Source organism: Parambassis ranga, chromosome 13, assembly GCF_900634625.1.
Source record: "Parambassis ranga chromosome 13, fParRan2.1, whole genome shotgun sequence".
In the NCBI taxonomy this organism is placed as follows: Eukaryota; Metazoa; Chordata; class Actinopteri; family Ambassidae; genus Parambassis; species Parambassis ranga.
Window position 1 is genome coordinate 23,535,636 of NC_041033.1, and position 22,957 is coordinate 23,558,592.

Here is a 22,957-nt window from a genome sequence, read left to right on the forward strand (position 1 = left end):
CCTACCAGGAGGACTTAGTCTCTGTCTGTAAATGTCCTTTAAGCTGATTGGACCACAGACAGCTGTGTCTCTGTCCAATGGATCAATGGGACATATTTCTGACTGGAACCAGTCCAACATGTTTCACTTCTAATATTTCATACAGTCACAGAACATGTGCTCAGTGCTGCTGCTGCTGTCTGTGCAGCTCATGTTGGTCTTTGTTGTCTCTCAGTCCACCAGGTGGAGGTGGACTCAGGGGTGGAGTCTGTCCAGCTGCCATTAAAAACCACAGCTGACCTGCCTGAAGACACTAAAGTGGAGTGGAGGGACAGATACTACTACAGGACAGTCCACGTGTATGAGAATGGCTCTGACCGACCTGCAGACCAGGACCAGTTTTACAGAAACAGAACAAAGATGAATGAAGACCTGCTGAGAACTGGAGACCTCAGTCTGACCCTGAGACACCCCACAGATGGAGACAACCACACCTACACCTGCACCGTCTACAACAAGGAGGGAGACATCCTGATGAAGAAACAAGTGGAGCTCAAAGTCAGAGGTCAGTGTGTGTGTCTGTGTGTCTTTGTGTGCATGCGTGTGTGCAGCTCATGTTGGTCTTTGTTGTCTCTCAGTCCACCAGGTGGAGGTGGACTCAGGGGTGGAGTCTGTCCAGCTGCCATTTAAAACCACAGCTGACCTGCCTGAAGACACTAAAGTGAAGTGGAGGGACAGAAACTACAGGACAGTCCACGTGTATGAGAACGGCTCTGACCGACCTGCAGACCAGGACCAGTTTTACAGAAACAGAACAAAGATGAATGAAGACCTGCTGAGAACTGGAGACCTCAGTCTGACCCTGAGACCCCCCACAGATGGAGACAAGGACACCTACACCTGCACCGTCTACAACAAGGAGGGAGACATCCTGATGGAGAAACAAGTGAAGCTCAATGTCAGAGGTCAGTGTGTGTCTGTGTCTGTGTCTGTGTGTGTGTGTTGGTAGAAGACTATCTGTGCTGGTTGATAATGTGTGAACAGTCAACAAGATGGGGTGCCTGTTCGAGCACAGGTAGATGAGACAGGAGTCTGGCGTAGATCATCAGGAATGTATTCCACTGATCTGCAACAGTGAATAGTAATACATAATAATACATAAACTATCACAGTTCATAAACGTTTCAATAAACACAAATGTGTTTAAACATATCCGTCTGCTTTACAACATAAATACAGCTGAACACTGGCGTTATTCACATAATCCAGGGGTCTCAAACTCAACTTACCTGGGGGGCCACTAGGGGTAGAGCCTGGTTGAGGCTGTGCCGCATTAAGTATTTCACAAAAAAGAGTTTCAGATTTTCTAAAAAAGTACAACTGGTCCAATCTTCTCAATCTTTATTATTATTATTACATGGATTTTAACTCAACATGTCAAACTGTGCTTGATGCTGTGGCTCCACTAAAAACGAGGCCTTCCAAACCCAGACCTAAGCCGTGGATAAATGATGCTACATGTGCTGCCAGGCATGAGTGCAGGAGAGCAGAGCGAAAGTGGAAGAAGGACAAGCTACAGATGCAGCTGGCGTTTTTAGCAGAGAACTGTAAAGGCTGCAAAAACCAAACATCTTTCTGATATTATTTGATCTAATTGTCACGATCCTCGTGTTTTGTTTAAAACTGTGAACTCTTAATGCTCCACAGTGATTTTGCTTGGAGAATTCTACTGAAGTATGTGAGAAATTGGTTGTGAGCACTAGGGCCCTGATGACTCTCCCTTCTTATGATCCTTCCATCTCTGTCACATGCTCGGCTGTGTTCGACCAGTTTGAGCATGTCCGCCTGCCCTTTCTGAGAGACATAATGGATCATATGAAACCTGCTGGGTCTCCCAGTGATCCAGTCCCATCTCATCTTTTTAAAGAGGTCTGCTCTACTCTGGCACCACATTTGCTTAACATTATAAACAGCAGTTTGTCAAGTGGGAGTGTACCTGTGAGTTTTAAGCATGCGGTGGTGACACCACTGGTTAAAAAGCCTGGCTTAGATCTCTCTGTGCTTTCTAATTTTAGGCCAATTTCTAAACTCCCGTTTCTTTCTAAGATTCTGGAGAAAATAGTCTACTGTCAGCTGTATTCTTTTTTAGAGGGGCACCTCCTTCTTGAGGTGTTTCAGTCTGGGTTTAGAACCCGTCACAGTACGGAGTCAGCACTGTTGAGGGTTTTTAATGGTGTTCTTTTAGCTTCAGACGTGGGTCACTGTGTTGCTCTGGTTCTGTTGGACCTAACAGTGGCCTTCGATACAGTGGACCATCAGATCCTCTTGTCTCGCCTGGAAAGCTGGGTGGGCATCCAAGGTGGTGCTTTAGACTGGTTCAGGTCCTACCTAACAGGGAGAACCTTTTGTGTACAACTGGAACAGGGAGTCACATGCAGCACCTCTTACGTGTGGCGTTCCTCAAGGCTTTACACTTGTCCCTCTTCTTTTCTCCCTGTATATACTTCCTCCTGGATCTATTTTCAGAAAGCATGGTGTCACATTTCACTGTTATGCTGATGACTGTCAAATTTATCTGCCACTAAAACAGGGAGAGGCTTCTTGAGTAGACAAACATTTAGACCGTATTGCAGAGATTAAGGCATGGATGTCATTAAACTTTCTCAGCCTAAATGACGAAAAAACTGAAGTCATGTTGCTCGGCCCTTGTGATGCTTCCAAAATTCATGTGGATCTGGGTCCTCTGAGTCAACATGTGACACAAACAGCCACAAATCTGGGGGTAAAAATGGACAGTGGTCTGAAATTCGATGTGCAGATCAAATCAGTTGTCAAGTCCAGTTTTTATCATTTACGACAACTAGCCAAAGTCAAGCCATTTTTATCAAGACATCACTTTGAGATACTGTAATGCACTTTATGTTGGGCGCTTTATGTTGGGCTCAGCCAGATGCTGCTGTCTCGTCTGCAATTAATTCAAAATGTGAAAAAATTCGACTTTTAACAGGCACCAAAAAATTTGAGCACATCACTCCGGTTTTAGCTTCCATTCATTGGCTCCCAGTGCATTTTAGGATTGATTTTAAAATTCTTTTATTTGTTTTTAAATGTCTTCATGGCCTCGCCCCACGGTATCTGTCCGACCTGCTTCAGCCATACACTCCCTCACGCTCTCTCAGGTCGGCAGATCAGTCTCTTTTAATAGTCCCACAAACAAAGAGGAAATCTAGAGATGATCGTGCTTTTGCAGTCACTGCCCCCAAACTATGGAACAACCTGCCCCTGCACATTAGGCAGACTGACTCTCTTGCTGCTTTTAAATCCTCTTTGAAAACATACATTTTCTCTTTGGCTTTTAACTCAGTCTGAGATGTTGACTTTTACCGTTTTATGTTTTTACTATGTTTTTTATTGTTTTTTATCTTTATGTGTTTTATATGTTTTATATGCTTTTTTATTGGTGGACAGCACTTTGGCCAACAGGGTTGATTTTAAAGTGCTCTATAAATAAAGCTGAGTTGAGTGAGTTGAGAATAACAGGTCAGAATAGGGATGCAAATTATTGATTAAAGGTAGGGGAGGTTTGAAAACTCAGTGACAGTTAGCCAGATTTGGAAAGTAAACACATGCCCCTTTCTCTCGGAGCTCACCCCAAAGCCACGCCTCCAACCACATGGACGTGCATCACCCGAAGACGAGCTGTGGTCTGTGAATTCGGCCATCATGCACGCAGGAAGAGAGTGACAACCAGCCATTACTCCACCAGGGTCCACCCAGAGGATTGGCTGATGTTTTTAGTGTTTTATAGCTTCAGATGATTCATATTCTTCATTTTAAAGCAAAACTGCTGAACTAATTGGTTGCTGGATTGGATTGGATCGGATTGTAAAGAGAAGATACACTAATTTAACAAAAAGTGCATCAGAATGAAATCTCCTACCCTACCTTTAATTCATTAATCGTTAGTTGAATAACCTTATCAATCGATTAACGATTAATTGATAAGCAGCGATTTTCCCTCAGTTTCACTAAGACTAAAATCTAAACATTGTTTACTAAATAAACTGCATGTCATATTCCTTAATGAGTGACTTGCTGTACCATTGGAGATACAGTACAGACAATGACATTTATGTAGAATAACAAAATCTACTGTGAATAGAAATTAAATAAAACATGTCCAGCTGCTTTAACATGAAAGAAGTTGTTCACTGGCTTCTCACACAGACACATGTCAGGAGTCAGGCGTGTGTGCAGCTTGTTTACAGTGAGGGCAGCTACTGAGAACATGTGTTCTGTTCAACTAGCATCCTGATTAAAAAGAAAGAAAGAAACTCCAAGTACTTCAGGGGACCTGAGTATTCACAGCGAGCACAAATGAAAATGCTGATTAACACGCGGCAGTCTCCTAGTTTGATCCATTCTGGGACTATATTCTGACGGAGCACTGCTACATGCGCACTGAGATCACGCAGCACCTGAAAACACACACCGTCAACATACCAGCAGCTGAGAACTGTCTAACAGCGCGTCGCTTGACACAGTTTCCAATACGCGCTCTGTGTCTGCTGGTGGGAGTGTGCTCACGTGTGTGTGTTGGGGCGTAACTCCTCTGTGCACAGTACAGAGAGCAGCGGAGAAATGCGCGAGCATGTAGAGACAGAAACCACATGCCGAGCAGAACTGTGCACAAAAATGTGCGGGCTGCACTAAACACTAAACTTTGATGTCAAGTGGGGGGGGGCCACAAAATATCGGCTTGCGGGCCACAAATGGCCCACAGCCCAATTATTTGCCCAGCAAAATTTGTTATCGTGACAGGCCTAGTGTCTTTGTCTGTGTGTGTGTGTGTGTACAGCTCATGTTGGTCTTTGTTGTCTCTCAGTCCACCAGGTGGAGGTGGACTCAGGGGTGGAGTCTGTCCAGCTGCCATTTAAAACCACAGCTGACCTGCCTGAAGACACTAAAGTGGAGTGGAGGGACAGAAACAGGACAGTCCACGTGTATGAGAACGGCTCAGACCGACCTGCAGACCAGGACCTGGATTACAGAAACAGAACAAAGATGAATGAAGACCTGCTGAGAACTGGAGACCTCAGTCTGACCCTGAGACACCCCACAGATGAAGACAGTGGAAAATACTGGTCTTTAGTTTACAGAGGAGGACGTCTGCTGAGATTTAAATCAGTGCTGCTCACAGTCAAAGGTCTGTCTGTCTGTCTGTCTCTGTCTCTGTCTCTGTCTCTGTCTCTGTCTCTGTCTGTCTGTCTGTCTCTGTCTCTGTCTCTGTCTCTGTCTCTGTCTCTGTCTTACTGTCTTCTGTCTCCTCCACAGACAGAGTCCAGGTCCAGGATCAAACAGAGGACATCAGGACCAGAAGCAGCTCCACTGATCCGACTCCTCTGATGGCTGATCAATCAGTTTGATCAGTTTGTTGATGGATCTTTGATCATTGACTCTGATCAGAGAGAACATGAGCTGAAGGATGTGATGGATGAAGAGAGGCGGAGCCTCACGGTGTGATGTCACAGAGTGATGGACATGTGTGCAGCTTGCAGACTCTGATCTGGATCCATGCTGTGTGTTCAGACTCAAACAGGTTTCATCCTTTCAGGATCATCTGCAGCCAGCAGGACGCCTGAGCTCAGACCTGAGTGCTGCTGACCTCTGATTGGACAGTCAGTCTTTGTGGGAGGAGTTTAACCTGTGCTCGCTGCTTCTTGTTGCTGTGTGACTTCTTTAAAGACGTTTTTGTCACATGAAGCTTCCTGTTTTATTTTGTTATGTGTGTTCAGCAGTGTTAATTTTGTTGACAAATCAATTTCGTCATAGTTTTCGTTAACAACCTTTTTTTGCTGATAAAAATGAGACGATAACTAAATATAACGCACGGTGCCAAAAACGAAGACGAAATGTATCGACGCTTTCGTCAACGAATAAAAATGAGATGGCAGAGAGCCAATCAGAAGTGATCTCTCTGCGTAAGGACGTTGCCCCGCGATGCTGGAAGAAGGCGTCCTCATGCATGGTAACACAACACATGAGAAGAACAGACACACGGACGCGTTTGATGTTCAATCCGTGCAGAGCGACTATCAGCGGTAAAAACACAACAAACCTGAAGCGACGTTTGCAGACGAGTCATCTTAACTTCCGCTCAAAGATACACGTGACAAAATCTATAAATGAAAACAGCGCTGCTGATGGTTTTACAGCATGCGACCTGTTTCTAAGTTGTCACTGAAGTGTTTTGCTGTAGTTAAGATAAGATAAGATAAGATAAGATAAAACTTTATTAATCCCTAAGGAAATTCTTGTGCCAGAGGTATCAAGTTACATTAAATGCAGTTAAGTACAGAGTATAAGAGTATAAGTGTCACTATAATCCAAAATCAGAGTACAGTACGCAGTATGAGCACAATATATGATACATGGATACAAATATGGAGATGTAAGGTGCTAAGTAAACATAAATATAGACCAGTGGAGGGAATGACAGTGATGCCTGACATGATCATCTAGCTCCTCTCCTACAGAAAGGGGAGGAGTTATACAGTCTGATGGCCACTGGCAGGAAGGACCTCCTGTGGCGTTCTGTGCTGCTCCTCGGTAGTCTCAGTCTACCGCTGAATGTGCTCCTGTAGGACAGCAGTGTGTCGTGCAGGGGGTGAGACGTGTTGTTACGAATACTGAGGAGTTTCCTCAGTATCCTCCTCTCCGTCACCTCCACCACAGACTCCAGCTCCACTCCCAGTACCGAGCCAGCCTTCCTAATGAGCTTGTTGAGTCTGTTGGTGTCGGCCGTCTTCATCCTGTTGCCCCAGCACACTACAGCGTAGAAGATGACGCTGGAGACCACCGAGTGGTAAAACATCTGCAGCATGGTCTGGCAGACGTTAAAGGACCTGAGTCTCCTCAGTAGATACAGGCGACTCTGTCCCTTCCTGTATATTGCCTCTGCGTTTGTGGACCAGTCCAGTTTATGGTTCCATTTGTAGCTGTCCACAATGTCCACGTTGGTACCCTTGATGCTGACCGGGTTAGGGAGTGTCTGGTGCTTCCTGAAGTCCACCACCAGCTCTCTTGTCTTTGTGACATTCAGCTGCAGGTGGTTCTGTCCGCACCACTCCACAAAGCTGTCCACCACACTCATATACTCCGCCTCCCGACCTCTGCTGGTACAGCCCACAATGGCAGAGTCATCCGAGAACTTCTGCAGGTGGCAGGACTGTGAGCAGTGTCTGAAGTCCGATGTATAGAGTGTGAACAGGAATGGAGACAGTACTGTGCCCTGGGGTGCCCCCGTGCTGCTCACTATCGTGTCCGAGACGATGTTCCTCAGCCTCACAAATTGTGGTCGACCTGTAAGATAGTTAGTGATCCAGGTGACCAGTGGGGTCTCTACCTGCATGTCCAGGAGCTTCCTCTTCAAAAGGGCAGGCTGCACGGTGTTAAACGCACTGGAAAAATCAAAGAACATGATTCTAACAGTGTTACCTGCCTCCTCCAAGTAGGTGTGTGCTCTGTGCAGCAGGTAGATGATGGCGTCCTCCACTCCAATACGGGGCTGGTAAGCAAACTGCAGGGGGTCCAGCGATGGTTCCACAACAGCACGCAGGTGTTTCAGGACCAGCCTCTCCAGAGACTTCATCACATGTGAAGTCAGAGCAACTGGTCTGTAGTCGCTGTGTGTGCTTGGATGTTTGGTCTTGGGCACAGGAACAAGGCATGTTGTCTTCCACAGGGCAGGGACAGTCATCAGGCTCAGACTCAGGGAGAAGATGTGCTGGAAGACCCCACACAGCTGTGTGGCACAGTCCCTGAGTACTCTGGGGCTGAGTCCGTCCGGTCCTGCAGCTTTTCCCGGTCGTAGTCGACTGAACTCCCTCCTCACATCTTCTGTGGTGATGGTAACTGTGGACACAGAAGAGCAGAGAGAGAGATCTGATGGGGGAGGGTGGGGGGTTGTTAATGGAAGGTGGGGTAAGGGGGGCAGGGTGATGTTATTGATGGGGGGGTGAAACTGGTTAGTATGGTTAGGGGGAGGGGGAGGAGGAGGAGGTACATTGTTGTTATAGACAGGTGTTAATGGTGCATCACAGGGAGGGGGAGGGGGAGGGTGGTCAGGGAGTGGACTATCAAACCTGTTGAAAAACAGGTTCAGCTGGTTGGCCTCCTGCAGATCTCCATCCATCAGCTGGTCAGAGATCCTATTGGGCCACCGATCTCTCCATCATGACGATATCCAGGAAGGAGTTGGCCCGTTGTTGCCATGACGACGGCTGTGAGGAGGCTGCCGTCTGTGGCGGCATTTCCTCAGCTGCGGTGAGGCGGCCCATCGTCTGCAGCTTTGTGGGGAGAAGGTCTCAGAGTGGAGTCGTCACTGATCAGGAGCAGATGCTGATGATGGGACGTTGACCTCAAGCATCACTCCAGTTAACAGAGAGTGTCTCCAGAAGCCGACAGGCCGGGACAGACCCAGCACATGAGAACCAAAGCTCCTGCAGTGTGAATGTGCACAGGTCACAGTTAGCAGAGGGTTTTCATGGCAGCATGGTTCCTGGGGTCAGACACACCCTGTGAGCACATTTAAAGTGGATTCACTCATGCTCTTCTCTGCTCCTCTGGTCCTCCTTCCACCTGGAGGGGAGGTCAGCTGGGACGTCCTCCTGTCCCCCTGTGTCTCCACTGTCTGCTGGTCCAAAGCCACAGGTCCTTCATCCTGGTCCATGTTCAGGATTGTGGTTGGTGCACCGTGTACCAGAGGTGCTGTGGTGAGCTGGATCTGTGCTTGGTTTTAGCTCAGCCAGTCTCCATCCAGGTCTGAGCTGGTGGACCGGCCCCCTTTTAGACCAGCAGTTTGAATTCTGGAAGGACTCTGAGAGACCAGCGTCTAACACATCATCATACCAAGGTCTGTCAGCAGGTCTGTCTCTAATGTTCAGTCAGTCTGTGTGAGGATGGTCCCTCAGAAGTCAGGGTCTGAACTGAGTCTCATGGGGTCCAGGGTCCTTCAAAGAGACGTCCTGAGAGTCTGTCAGCATAGAAATATAAACATAGACAGGCCCCTTTGTGACACGTGGTCTCCACCTTGTATCTTCCTCCTCCTCCTCCTCCTCTGTAGATGTAGTGGAGACACCTGGAATATGCTGCTTCTGGTGCTGGTTCAGAGTCGGGCACTAACTTCAGGTCAGGCTCCTCATGTAGATATTCCAGTAGTCCAAGAAAGAGGCGGGTCATGGACACTTCAGGTGACTTCTTTCTCTCCCGTGGCAGCCAATGAGATCATGAGGTTTTCTACAGCCAATAAAGGCACAGAGTCCAGCAGTGGATGCAGAGTGGAGGCTCCTGATGATCCATGAGCAGAACATAAAAGGCTCCTTAAAGGACTGCGGCTTCATCGGCCTCTAGTTCACCTCATCACAGCTCTGAACACACTTCAGCTGACACACGAGCGCACTAACACACACACAGCATCACATGGTGACTTTCACCTAACGCTCACACAGACGTCACACTGACAACCTCCAGTGAGGACAGAGGACATGTGACGTGATGAGCTCCATCACAGGGCTGCAGCTGAATGCTCCAGCTAGCTTAAAGCCTGCTCACATAGCAAATGCTAAAGCTCCACATCAGAACCACAGAAAGGATTTAAGGCGGCAGAAAGGTGGAGACAGCACGGTGACAATGAACATATGTAGATACACACACTCACACTTCACCCACACACAGGCCACTCACCAAGAGCTCCCTGTGAGCTGCTGCACCGCAGCTTCACTCACTCTGCAGACACACACTGCTCTCTGCAGGAATACCCTCAGTTACCTGAAGCCACCAGCAGAGGGGGCCGTCTCACACCAACCCACCAACACCACCTCTTTGGGCCTGTTCTACAGTAGACTGGTCCAAACAGGGAGGGTCCCCTGTCAGACCACAGCAGCTGGTCCTGTAGGGTTCTGCTCACTGAGTGCTTCCAGGAAATATTCTGTCAAACAAAGGCAGATAATCTGAGTAGATTATCACTACTCAGCACCACAGACAGTTAACCTGCAGTCATGTTTCAGAGGAAACACATCAACCAATCACCACAGATCATGTCTCACAGTAACAACCATCAAACATGTCAACATAATCACTGAGCAGCAGATTGGTTTAAATTCTAATCTGCTTTAATCCAACAGAAGTAGTTGAAGTCAGGACTCTTTGTTTCAGAGTGACGAGGACAAAGGTGGACATATTTGATATAACAGGAAGTGATCATCATCCAATCAGCTTCTAGCTGCTCACATGTCCTCGTTTCATGGAAGCAGGTCTGGTGTCAGACTTACAAGGTGAAAGCTCAGGTTGATTCTGTCCTTGACTTCAGTGTCTGTGTGTTTGAGGACCTGCTGTATGTTCAGTCTCACATTCTCCTCTGAACTGACCTCAGCCATCATCTAGACCGTCCACATGTCTGAGCTGTGTCTCTGTCCAATGGATCAATGGGACATATTTCAGACTGGAACCAGTCCAACATGTTTTCACTGCTAATATTTCATACAGTCACAGAACATGTGCTCAGTGCTGCTGCTGCTGTCTGTGCAGCTCATGTTGGTCTTTGTTGTCTCTCAGTCCCCCAGGTGGAGGTGGACTCAGGGGTGGAGTCTGTCCAGCTGCCATTTAAAACCACAGCTGACCTGCCTGAAGACACTAAAGTGGAGTGGAGGGTCAGATACTACAACAGGACAGTCCACGTGTATGAGAACGGCTCTGACCGACCTGCAGACCAGGACCAGGTTTACAGAAACAGAACAAAGATGAATGAAGACCTGCTGAGGACTGGAGACCTCAGTCTGACCCTGAGACACCCCACAGAGAGAGACAGTGGACGATACTGGTGTGATGTTTACAGTGGAGGACGTCTGCTGAGAGCAACAACAGTGCTGCTCACAGTCAAAGGTCTGTCTCTGTCTCTGTCTTTGTCTCTGTCTTACTGTCTTCGGTCTCCTCCACAGACAGAGTCCAGGTCCAGGATCAAACAGAGGACATCAGGACCAGAAGCAGCTCCATTGATGACTTTGCAACTCCTCTGATGGCTGATCAATCAGTTTGATCAGTTTGTTGATGGATCTTTGATCATTGACTCTGATCAGAGAGAACATGAGCTGAAGGATGTGATGGATGAAGAGAGGCGGAGCCTCACGGTGTGATGTCACAGAGTGATGGACATGTGTGCAGCTTGCAGACTCTGATCTGGATCCATGCTGTGTGTTCAGACTCAAACAGGTTTCATCCTTTCAGGATCATCTGCAGCCAGCAGGACGCCTGAGCTCAGACCTGAGTGCTGCTGACCTCTGATTGGACAGTCAGTCTTTGTGGGAGGAGTTTAACCTGTGCTCGCTGCTTCTTGTTGCTGTGTGACTTCTTTAAAGACGTTTTTGTCACATGCAGCTTCATGTTTTATTTTGTTACGCGTGTTCAGCTTCCTGTTTTATTTTGTCATGTGTGTTCAGCTTCCTGTTTTATTTTGTCATGTGTGTTCAGCTTCCTGTTTTATTTTGTCATGTGTTCAGCTTCCTGTTTTATTTTGTCATGTGTGTTCAGCTTCCTGTTTTATTTTGTCGTGTGTGTTCAGCTTCCTGTTTTATTTTGTCATGTGTGTCCAGCTTCCTGTTTTATTTTGTCATGTGTGTTCAGCTTCCTGTTTTATTTTGTCGTGTGTGTTCAGCTTCCTGTTTTATTTTGTCATGTGTGTTCAGCTTCCTGTTTTATTTTGTCACGTGTGTTCAGCTTCCTGTTTTATTTTGTCATGAGTCTTCAGCTTCCTGTTTTATTTTGTCATGTGTGTTCAGCTTCCTGTTTTATTTTGTCATGTGTGTCCAGCTTCCTGTTTGGTCTGTGATCACCTGTGCTCTATGATGGCCCCTGCTCCCCTGACCGGTTCAACCTGTGCACACATACAGGCCTTCTTCAGCCATGTGTCTCTGTCGGACTCTGGGTGCTGCCTCAGGGTGTCGGACTTTGCAGCCTTCTCTAGTCAGTCTTCAGTCAACACGTCCTGTTTGTATGTTGGACTCCTGATTCTTGGCTTCAGCCCACTTGGTCCTTGGTCCATGTGACTGTCTTTGCTTTGAACCCTGCCTGCTGTGTTCAGGTGTTGGTTGTTGCCTGGTCCCTGTCTGTCCTGGTGCCTTTTTCAGACTGTGTGTTTGGATGTTTAATCCTGTGGATTAAAGGGTCTGGATTGTGGACCGTACGTTGTCTTTGGTGCTTGTGTCCTCTCTGAGTCAACCAGTCACTGGGGACATTACCCTGCAGGACAGAGACACGTCCCCTTCTTCATGATGAGACAGACACACAGTGAGCTGATGCTGATGGTAGAAACTCTGAGTGACCCTGAATGCAGCTCAGCTGATGAGGAGGTAAGTGAAGGCACCACTATTGTACCAGGATCAAAGCTAATGATCAGTGAGGTCATCAATACATGTGACAGTGATGATCTGCACTGATCAGTGGATTGTTGTGTCACATGTTCATTATTGTGTGAAACCAGGAAGCAAACGATGAAAACAAAACAATCCTCTGAGGAAAGATTCAGGCTTTTATTGTGAAAATCTCAGACAGCATCATTCACTGCAGTGTGTCCAAAGATCCAGCAGAGGGCGCCCACTGAGCACACGTGGCCTCTGCTGCACCTTAGAGTCAGTCCAGGACAGGTGTAGAGAACAGGTCAGTGTGATGGAGCAGCAGCATGTGACAGACCCAGCATCACAACATCACAGTTTAAACACATCTGACCTCTGACCTGGAAGACCGGATACACTTTGATGAGGGAGCCTCTGTCAACACTCACTCACCTCCACCCTCCTCCTCTCTGCAGGTGGAGGCCATGAAGAGGACGGAGTGTCTGCAGCAGGATCAGGTCCGTGTGTTGTTCAGCTTTGTGTTCCAGCGTCCTTCATTCAGTGCAGTGAGCTGAAGGCGCTGCTTTCTTGTCATCAGGGTCTGAGTGTTTGACTCGTGGCGGCTGTCCACAGGTCCCTGGATCGATCTCAGCTTCTTCATCTGATCCACGTTCACCTGGATACAGACGCACATGCTTCATTGATAAGTGTGGTGCTTTATATATAGTGTACAGGTTTTTCTGCTAGTGTGGACAAACCGTCAGTGTTTCTCATGGTTCATATAAAAAGGAAAATCATTGAAGGACTTTGATTTCAAAGCTTTTCTTTAATAAACAGACTAGAATCAGCAGCTTCTAATCAGACATGACGCCATCACCTCCCTGAGTGTTGCTGCTGGAGGAGGAAGAAGACACAACAACAGATTCCAGAGTGTCCTGATGCCATGAGGCAGATGTTATTATAGATGTGTTGATCAGTCCTGGATGTGTGAAGCTCTGACTGAAGCTAAATGTTCAGAACCTGAAGTGGGTCTTTGGCAGGAATGAGCTTCACAGAGCTGGCGCCCTCTCCAGGTCATCAAGGTAACTACGCCTGCCCTCGCTGCTGAAGCTCGTTTCAGCCCAACCAGGTCAAAATGTTTCATTAGTTGTTTCAGTCTCTGTGATAAGAAGTCGCTGTGGTCATGTGACAGGAAGTCCTCAGGCCTTCGCATCCAGCATCTCCAGCAGCAGTTTGTGCAGCGGGACGCGCTGGTGGCGGTGCAGCCGCAGCATTCATGTGCTGTCGGAGCTTTGAGAAGGTAAAGAACATGCTGCTCCCACAGCTACAGCACAGAGCTCCAGTGCTTCATTACATACAGTGAATGGGGGCAGCACGGCGGAGCAGTGGGGGCTCTGTGTTACTGATGCTACCACCAGCATGCAGGACGTTGGGTCAGGACATCATCAGGAAGTTCTCCTTCCACAGCTGAATGTGAACCATCAAAGACCTCAGAAGGTGTTCTAAACCTCATGACATCATCAGTGGACTTTAAAGCAAAGCTTTGATGGAGAAGAAGGATTGTTGTGTTTATTCCTCTTGGATGGTGCCGTCCAGGATGAGAGTGTCCATTTGTCTGTTTGTCTGCTGCATCTGCTGCAGTTTGTGGCTGAGAGACACCAGACTGAGACGCATGGAAGTAACCAGAGTCTGACAAGTCCTGATCCACTGAGCCAGGATGAAGAATGACACTGTGTGTCTGTGTCTGTCTGTGTGTGTCTGTGTGTGTCTGTGTGTAGGTCAGTCGCCAGATTTGGGCATGGTCCGGATCATCTGTGGTCACCATACTGGATTTTCATGGTCTCCTCTCAGTTTGTGCAGATAACAACCACGTGCGGACGTGGACGGTGACTCGCTTCAGAGGGATGATCTCCACCCAGCCAGGATCCACCCCCCTCACCTCATTCAAGATCCTCAGCCTGGACGACATCGATGGACATGGAGGCTGCAGTGCTGGCACAGAGATTGGTGAGTGCGGTCCAGAAGGTTCCAGGTGGTACCAAGTAAAATCCAAACCTCCGTCTGCTCCTCCAGCAGGCTGCTGCTGTCCAGCAGAGGTCGCACTCGTTTGTGTGTTTTGTTTGGTTGTTCAGGTCCGTACGGAGAGAGAGACGACCAGCAGGTGTTCATCCAGAGGGTCGTCCCTGACACAGACAAACTCTACGTCAGGCTGTCGTCCAATGGGAAGAGGTGAGACAGGTGTGCGGGTTTAGACTTGATGATGTGTGACAATAATACTTAATTACATCTGGGTGTCAGAGTGTGAGCCCCGTGTCTCCTCGCCGCAGCGCAGCATCATCACCTGCCGAGGCCGTGGCGTCCCCTGAGAACCCTGCTGGCTCAGACGGCCCCGCCTCCGGCCCACCAACCAGCCCCAAGCCACACATGAATGAGACCAGCTTCTGATTGGCCGATCGCCCTGAGAGTGAAGATGTGTGGGCCAAAGAGCTGTCCTCTACTGTTGCCATGGTTACAGAACACGGACTAACCAGCTGAACCAAAGGCCTTCACCTGAAGCTGCTGTGATCAATACGTTTATGGATAAATCAGGTGAGTCACAGCTGCAGGTTTACGAATCAGGAAGCTAACGTTAGCTTAGCCTGTTGTGTACAGCATTAATATGCAGATATAGTAGCAGGTAGCCGGTAACACCTGCAAGCTGTCGGCTGGAGAGGAGGAGACTCTGTCTCCTTCTGACTGTTGATGCTGACGGTAAATCCCACCGTCCACCACCACCAGGGAAACATTATACCTGAAGAGACCCAACTCAGACTGTCTGCTGGACTGAGGTCCATCAGGTGGACACACACACACCTCTGGATGTTTGTGTCTTTATAACAAAGTCTTTTTCTAACCTGGACTTTTCTATCTGTCCTTTTATTAAAACCGAACGTTTGTACTGAAGCTTTATTTTTTCATTTGTATGTCTGGAGCTGAACTCACAGCTCATCCTGTCTCAGCTCTGAAGAAGATGGAAACAAACTCCTTCAATGTTCATTAAAGGTTCTCTGTCTGTGGATGAATCTGCTCAATGAAGCGATCGATATCTGATCATCCAGGACGAGGCAGTTTTCAGAATGCTTTTAAAAAGCATCAGACATAAAGTGCACAGAACAACCACCTCCTGCTGGACACATCACCACCACCACCCATCACCTGTGTGTGTGTGTGCAGTGAATGTTGAAACAGTCTTTGAAGCCGGTCTGCTTTGTTGTGTCACGGTCAGTCTACAAATGTGTCCTTCAGAGACACTGAGATTTTCCACCATTTTACTTGGTTACCATGGCGCCATGCTGACCACTGCCCAGGTCCACTAACCTCAATGACCACTTGTCCCTGTTCTGGACCAGTGGGTTCAGACATGGATGATGGTGTACTGCTCTCCTGCATCCACAGGGTGGCGACAGATACAGTGACCATTCAAATATTGACCAAGAGCTGAAAATGACCAAGCTTGCTGCACAATGCTGACATTTATTTAATAGCAGAAAAATATTAGAAAGCTTTTTTTGGCTGGAGTAAAGCTTAGATTACATTAACCCATGAATGTGTTGCTGCAGACACAAGCAGTAAGCATCATTAATGTATTGGCTTCTGTGTTTGTAGCAGGCAGTGTGACCATGTTTGGCAATATTTAGAGTATTTATTACATGAGCAGGACCTGGGCTTTCTCTGGGTCCAGAGTAAATCTGCTGGGTGAGCTGGGTTTAGCCCGTCATAGAGAGAGGCTTACCAACAGGCAAGGCAGGCAAATGCTCGGAGCCCCCAGGCCAGAAGGGCCCTGAGGGCTGACCAAGCTCAAATCACAAGGGCAGTGGCCCTGCTCTGAGGTCCTGACCTGGGTGTAACATTCAAAGTGCAAAGATCTTTTGTAACGCAGATGTCCCACTGTCCTGGTCCCTCGGGTCACTGTGTGTGTATGTAGGAGGGTAAATAGTACAAGCTGGGCCGTGTCAACAGACAGACGGCTGAAAGCTGCGAGCTGAGACAGGCTGTACTGCTGGACTGGATGAGGATGAGGAGGGAAGGTGTCGCGCTGCACGCTGTGTGTTTATAATGTCTCCCAGTCACGATGTTGGTGCACTGGCCCTTTAGTTTCACCTAAATGAATTAGCTGACTAGTTAGCCACTGTCTGCTAACATAAGTCCTTTAATGATGATTGACATTAACACCTGGTATACATGCTAATATAATTTGATATATATAGACGTGTTGCATAAAGCACATAAAAATAAATGTCACATTTTTTATTAATATCAGATTATTTATTATATACGGGTGATGAACGCTACTTGGAGGACCCTGAGGGACTGTCCAGTCGCCCACGCTTCTCTGGGGAGGGGTCTGTATCACAGTCAATCTCAATGTCCATGCTGAGTGGATTTGTTGCTGTTGTACAGTCCTCATTGCGCCCAGCAAAACCTAGAAAGTATTCTTTTATTTTTTCATGTTGGATGCACAGCGCCCCCCCACGCCTCTTATACTGTGTTTCAGCCCTGTTCACATCAGCAATACAGGTCCAGGCCTTGTTTTGGTCTTGGGCCACACACCACTTTGAGTGATCCTTGCTAGTCTTCCATTCACCAAGACCAGTCTTTATAGAATTAACATTCAACACTTTATGTCTGTTAAGTACGCAATAAGAGGGGGCACGATTTTTCTGGCAGCGCCAGCTCTGGACAGCCAGAGAACTGCTGACTAATTCTGCAATGGTGACGTACAGATCTCCATCTGCAAGAAGAACAAGAACACCATGACAGAGTCCAGCCTTTCCATGCAGAGCAGGTCAATGTTACCTCCTTCAAACATGCAGGTGTCTCACCTCTGACCTGCTCTGACTGTTGTTTAGCGATGCTGTGAAAGCTTTGACCCCCACTTGATGTCAGCGTTTTGAAATTGTTGGACGGTGGGACTTGTGTCCATTTCACAGCGTCTTTGAGCAGTTGATGGAAGTGGTCAGGAAGGTCGTGTTCAAATGGAAATGCTCCGATGGACTGCAGGTGTGTACCTGAAACCAACATGACACGTTACAGGGATTCAGTTCAGCCTGTGTGAGTCCAGTGTGACCACTCGGTGACATCTAGTGGTGAGCCTGCAGACTGCAACAAGTCTGACCCACCACGCAACATGGAGAAGACTCTCCATCTGTCCCATAGAGGGCGCTCTGAATGAAAGGGTCTGATGTTATCAAACAACTTTCATATCAATAATCATCAGTGACGTCACCACGAGCCACTTCCCAGCATCCTCCGCTCTGTAGAGATATATATGTGAGGACTCCTGCTGCCATGGGGGGAGGACCGCATCATTTATCTCCACTCACTCAGAAGGACTCAGAGCGCCCTCTAGGAGAACTGCAGTCAGGTTCAGTACTGACCTGTTCTCTCTGCAGGGCTCATTGTAGCTGAGCATGTGATTACACTCCAATAGAAACATGCTCATGAATATGATTTTACATTTCTGCCAACAGTTAAGTCTGGTTCTTGTGTTCTTTGACCTGAGCTGATTACCAATATCAGCGAAGCTGCTGTAGGGGAACGTTACACAGATGAACGTCTGAGCGTTTTTTGTTCCAGAATTAGGCCAGAACTCTTCCTGGTTTCTTCTGAAAGGGAACTGTGGAGTGCTGTGTAAGAGCCAGATCCCCGTGCTGCCTGAGTCCACGATCACAACCCCTGAGGGAAGAAAGGAAACGTTCAGAAAATACTTCAATGAATCCATTAATACAACAAAAACACAACCACAGGAGGGCAGCAGATACACAGTGGTGCTTCACTTTGGTGAGTGTGAGAAGACGCCGTCATTACCTTTACTGTGGCCAAACTTCTCAGAGTCTGCGTTACTTCCTGGAGGCTGATCGCTGTAGCTGATGAATCCAAGGTTTGGAGACTACAATGACATTTGTTTGTTAGCATGCTGCCTCCATCTGCACTGATGTACACTGACTGAGGGTACATCTGATCATATATCTGTTGCAGCAGCACGATGATTCTTACCATTTGTCTAATAGGACTGAAGATGGGCCGCAGCGTGTTTGCTAGAACACCAGTAATATGGTTGATGGGCTTGTAGTTAGGTGTAGAAGGCTTCATGTCTGTCCGTCCACTTGGATCCATGTAAACATACTCCAGCCCTGTTAAAGGTGATTGCTCAGGGTTAGGGGCCTTGTACAAGATGAACCTGAGGGGAGAAACAGAAACAGAGTCGAGTGTGACGCCTCAGTGCTCCATGTTCTTGTCAGTCGGCCTGTGCAGTCTGTCCCTCTCATTGCTTCCTGTGTCTCTCCGTCATTTTTAAATCAAACTTGAGGGTTCCTCCTGTTTAAATGTGCTGTTGCAGCTGGATCTGAATATTCAGGTGTTGGTTTAACCTTTATATTTTTACAGTGTAATAAGATAATGTTAAAATATGTGTGTGGAAGCCTGAACCTGGAAGCAGGAAACTCGCGCTGGGATACGTCAACCGTCTGTCGCTCAAGAGGCAACGCCCATGATTTTGCATAATTTTAGGTCCGAATACAATTAAAACGAGTGAGTTGACACTAGAAGAGAACCTATCATCTGAGACCAGAGTGGTTTTTGTACCAGGATGTAAACATGTTCCTTTCTGATGTGAAGTCGGCCATTTTAACATGGGAGTCTATGGGAAATGACTCGCTGCTGGAGCCAGCCCCCAGTGGCTGCAGCATGAACTACAAGTTTTGACACTTCCGCATGGGCTTCAAGTCTGAGCCCTGAAGGCTGCCGCTTGGTTTAAATTCATTTCTTTTTGGGGGTGTGCTGGTATCTGGTCATGTGGGTTTGCTGATTGATGAGGTCAGAATGGTGCCGGTGGTTCGTAGAGGTCCGTAACTGTGAGTGTTTTCGATGGTCAGACACTCTGCCAGCTCTGTGGTTGTGGTGTGTGACCAGACATCTGCCCGAAACTGGTTCGAGCTGAAGTTTGTACAGCGAGTGGCTAGTTAGCATAACAAACCTGCCGCTAGCTTAGAAATAGTGAGGCAGTCATTGGAACCCGGAATGAAGGACTAGAACCAGGCAGCGCTCTGAGCTGGCCGGAGAAGCGTCCAGTCGCTGCCCTGCTCCCTCACATGGACACTCAGCTCTGTCTGGAGGACACAGCCACAGAGTCAGAGGTGCTGTCTGCTTTAGTCCAATCAGATATGAACAGACCGCGTCTGTGACGTCTGTGAGGAGCAGCTGACTCAGGTTTGCCCCCAGAGGCCAGGCAGGAGAACTGCAGTTTCTCTGCACTTTGTGCCATCAGCTGTTTGTCTGGATTATGATTTTTACAGTTAAGTGATTGATCAGGTGTCCGGTGTGAGGCTTCAGTGTACGCAGTGCATCTGACGTTTTTATATTATCTTTATATTATCATATAATCTGAGTCCCACATTAAACACATGAAGAAGTTCCTGATCCGCCTGCTGTTCCCTGAGGGTAGATGGCTGCATCATCACATGTAATAATGGTACGTCTGGCGAGCCCAGACTAGGGATGGACAATATCACTTCTTAATCATATCACCATATTTCAATTTGCAATAATGATATTTAAGTTGGAAAAGGACAAACACTGAACCAGGGCTGAGCCATTCCACACTGTGCATGATCATTTGTCTTATATTTATGTTATGGGCATGATGACAGAAGAAGCGTTTCTTCTCTCATGTTCTTTGCTGCACACTCAGCTACAGTCCTCAGTACTTTCACTGCACATGAGAACACAGTGTCTGAAGGCTACAGGTGTGATCCCGTGATGTTTGTCCACAGATATGATGCTTATCCAGGAGGCGCTCATGCGACGCCCTGCTGAGCCATCTGTTTACTTTCAGGGTGTACGCCGCCCGCTGCTTCCTCCTCGCATGTTTTCATGGCCTGGCTGATATACTGTATATACTGGTATTACAGGCCGCATCAAATGGCACACCCCAAGCCTAAACTGTCCCGAGCAGCACTTACAACCACCAGAATAAGAACCTAGAAGTTACATCAGCTGCAAACAGCCTGCTGGGTTCTACATGTAAAGCACTCACCAGTCCACCGGACCGTTGTTCTTATCTCTGCAGGACACTTGGCCCTGAGCTCCCCAACAGAACAGGCTGACGGTCAAGATGAACCTCCACATGACTGCCTGCAACACACACACACACACACACTCATCAGGTGTTTCACAGTTTTAAGTGTCATTGAGACTTCAGGCCTCCGGTGTTCAGCACAGCGCCCCCTGTGGAGGCTGCACACCGACAGCCCCAGAGAAGACTGACTGAGGTCAGCTGAGAGCTTCTAAGAGTCATGCTGAGTTAGAGTCCCGTTCAAACCAGGTGCAAAGACTCACTGGAGTTTCAGCTTCAGTCTGGAAACAAAGGTGTGTGTCCCTCAGGCGTCTCCGTGTGTTTGAAACACTCGGAGGGGCTGCATTTATTCAGCTCTCTCCTCTGAAGTCAGCCAATCACACTTCAGAGCGCTCAGTCCCTTTGACTCACTCTCCATATATGCTTAGATAACAGGGTGTGAGCAAACATGAATCTGCAGCTCGTCCATCACAAACACACCTGATCAAACTGAAAGCTGAACGTGTCTGTGGACACAGGCAGAGGAAACCCGTCAGAGTGGGTACTCCTGTTGTTCAGTGACTCTGTCCTTCTCCACTTTTATTGATCAGGAGTTTCCTGCAGATGTTGAAGGCTCCCAGTCTTCAGGAAGTACAGACGGCTCTGGCCCTTCTTGTACAGGTGATCTGTACAGCATGTCCAGTCCAGCTTGTTGTCAAGCCACAACCCGAGGTACTTGTAGTTACAATCTCCACCTCGTCGTCCCTGACGGTCACTGGACATGGCTGTGGGCTGGACTTCCTGAAGTCAATGACCAGCTCCTTAGTCTTTGAGGTGTTAAACTGGAGATGGTTCATCTGACTCCAGATGACAAAGTTGCTGACTACACTCCTGTACTCATCCTCTCCATCATCCCTGATCTGCAAACTTCTGGATGTGACACAGTTCTGAGTTGTAGCAGAAGTCTGAGGTGTAAAGGGTGAAGAGGAGGGGGGCCAGCACCGTCCCCTGGGGAGCTCCGGTGCTGCTAGTCTAGCTTTTATTCATTAGAATCACAGCTTCAGTCCAGTCCTCCTCTCTGCCGTCTCATGTTCTTCACCACTACCATTTGTTTTTTTTTAACGGAGCTTCTCCATGGTTAACAGAATAAATAGGTATTTTTGACTTGTATTTGTGCCATTGTTTGTGTGTCTGAGTGTAGAGGCCTGTTGCTGTTGTTGTTTGTGTTTTGAACCATGTGGTCTGGATGTGGAGCTCAGCATCTCTGTCCCTCTGTCTTTAGTCTGATGCAGAGAGCTTCAGGGACAACCTCCATGTCTTTCGGTCAGAGACAGAGGAGACGTCCATCAGCACACAGAGACTCTGTCTTTAAATGGGACAGCAGGACGTCCTCAGTAAAGTCTGTGTTGGTGACTCAGCAGTCTGTCTCCACTGAGGTAGCTCCTTTTCTGATAATAAATTCTCAGTACAGGTTGAAGTTGACCTGCTGATAAGAACCTAAAAGTAAAATCAGCTGCGAACAGCCTGCTGGGTGCATGTAAAGCACATGTAAAGCACTCAACAGTCCACCAGACCGTTGTTCTTATCTCTGCAGAACAATTGGCCCTCAGATCCCCAACAGAACAGGCTGACGGTCAAGATGAACCTCCACATGACTGCCTGCAACACACACACACTCACACAGACACACACACACACACACACACACTCATCAGGTGTTTCACAGTTTTAAGTGTCATTGAGACTTCAGGCCTCCGGTGTTCAGCACAGTGCCCCCTGTGGAGGCTGCACACCAACAGCCCCAGAAAAGACTGACTGAGGTCAGCTGAGAGCTTCTAAGAGTCATGCTGAGTTAGAGTCCCGTTCTGAAGCTTCAGAGTATTATAGTGTGAAGTTATTTATACGTAGAGAAGATTGAAGCAAGGCGTCTGGACTTGTAGAGTTTTCTTGAACACGTTTCGCTGCTCATCCAAGCAGCTTCATCAGTACAGCACATGGGGATCTTGTATCCAAGTATTTTCAATGATATATCATAAATCATTTTCCAAAACTGACCATATGTGAGTGATCAGCATTCAGTACTCCACACCTCTCCAACAGCCATGTTGTTGTTCAACTGTTTACTTTGACCATGGGTGAACAAACGTACCAGATTCTTCAAGAGAATTCCCTCCAGATCTGTGAACTGGTGGATGTGTGATGTATTTTCCACATGTGTCCTCTCTGAGTCAACCAGTCATTGGGGACATTACCCTGCAGGACAGAGACACGTCCCCTTCTTCATGATGAGACAGACACACAGTGAGCTGATGCTGATGGTAGAAACTCTGAGTGACCCTGAATGCAGCTCAGCTGATGAGGAGGTAAGTGAAGGCACCACTATTGTACCAGGATCAAAGCTAATGATCAGTGAGGTCATCAATACATGTGACAGTGATGATCTGCACTGATCAGTGGATTGTTGTGTCACATGTTCATTATTGTGTGAAACCAGGAAGCA

General features: G+C 47.7%; 2 protein-coding genes across 2 annotated transcripts in view; one reads left to right on the forward strand and one right to left on the reverse strand.

Annotated features, from left to right (window-relative positions):
* LOC114444887 (uncharacterized) overlaps positions 1-5,738 on the forward strand; it is a 110,986-nt gene extending 105,248 nt beyond the window's left edge. Inside the window, exons 12-15 of the mRNA XM_028419772.1 lie at positions 215-544; positions 618-944; positions 4,865-5,185; positions 5,314-5,738. Of these exons, the coding sequence (XP_028275573.1) occupies positions 215-544; positions 618-944; positions 4,865-5,185; positions 5,314-5,405 (1,070 nt within the window). The 3' untranslated portion in view covers positions 5,406-5,738. The remainder of the gene's footprint in view (positions 1-214; positions 545-617; positions 945-4,864; positions 5,186-5,313) is intronic.
* Positions 5,739-16,626: 10,888 nt separating this feature from the next.
* On the reverse strand, positions 16,627-20,782 carry LOC114444903 (plancitoxin-1-like). The gene is made up of 7 exons (XM_028419795.1): positions 20,742-20,782; positions 20,440-20,537; positions 18,402-18,585; positions 18,213-18,294; positions 17,916-18,080; positions 17,228-17,413; positions 16,627-17,136 (listed from the first exon to the last, which is right to left on the reverse strand). Exons 2-7 carry the CDS (start codon positions 20,529-20,531, stop codon positions 16,694-16,696), a joined length of 1,152 nt encoding a protein of 383 aa, XP_028275596.1. The 5' UTR covers positions 20,532-20,537; positions 20,742-20,782; the 3' UTR covers positions 16,627-16,693.
* Positions 20,783-22,957: the final 2,175 nt, after the last annotated feature.

Bases quoted from the DNA above. Each gene is read 5' to 3' on its own strand.
- LOC114444903 (XM_028419795.1), bottom strand. From the start codon at position 20,531: ATGTGGAGGTTCATCTTGACCGTCAGCCTGTTCTGTTGGGGAGCTCAG. The intron at 18,081-18,212 runs GTAATGACGGCG...TTCTTCCCTCAG, and splicing joins GAAGTTTGGCCACAGTAAAG to GGGTTGTGATCGTGGACTCA. The intron at 17,137-17,227 runs GTGAGACACCTG...TTCTTCTTGCAG, and splicing joins ACAGTCAGAGCAGGTCAGAG to ATGGAGATCTGTACGTCACC.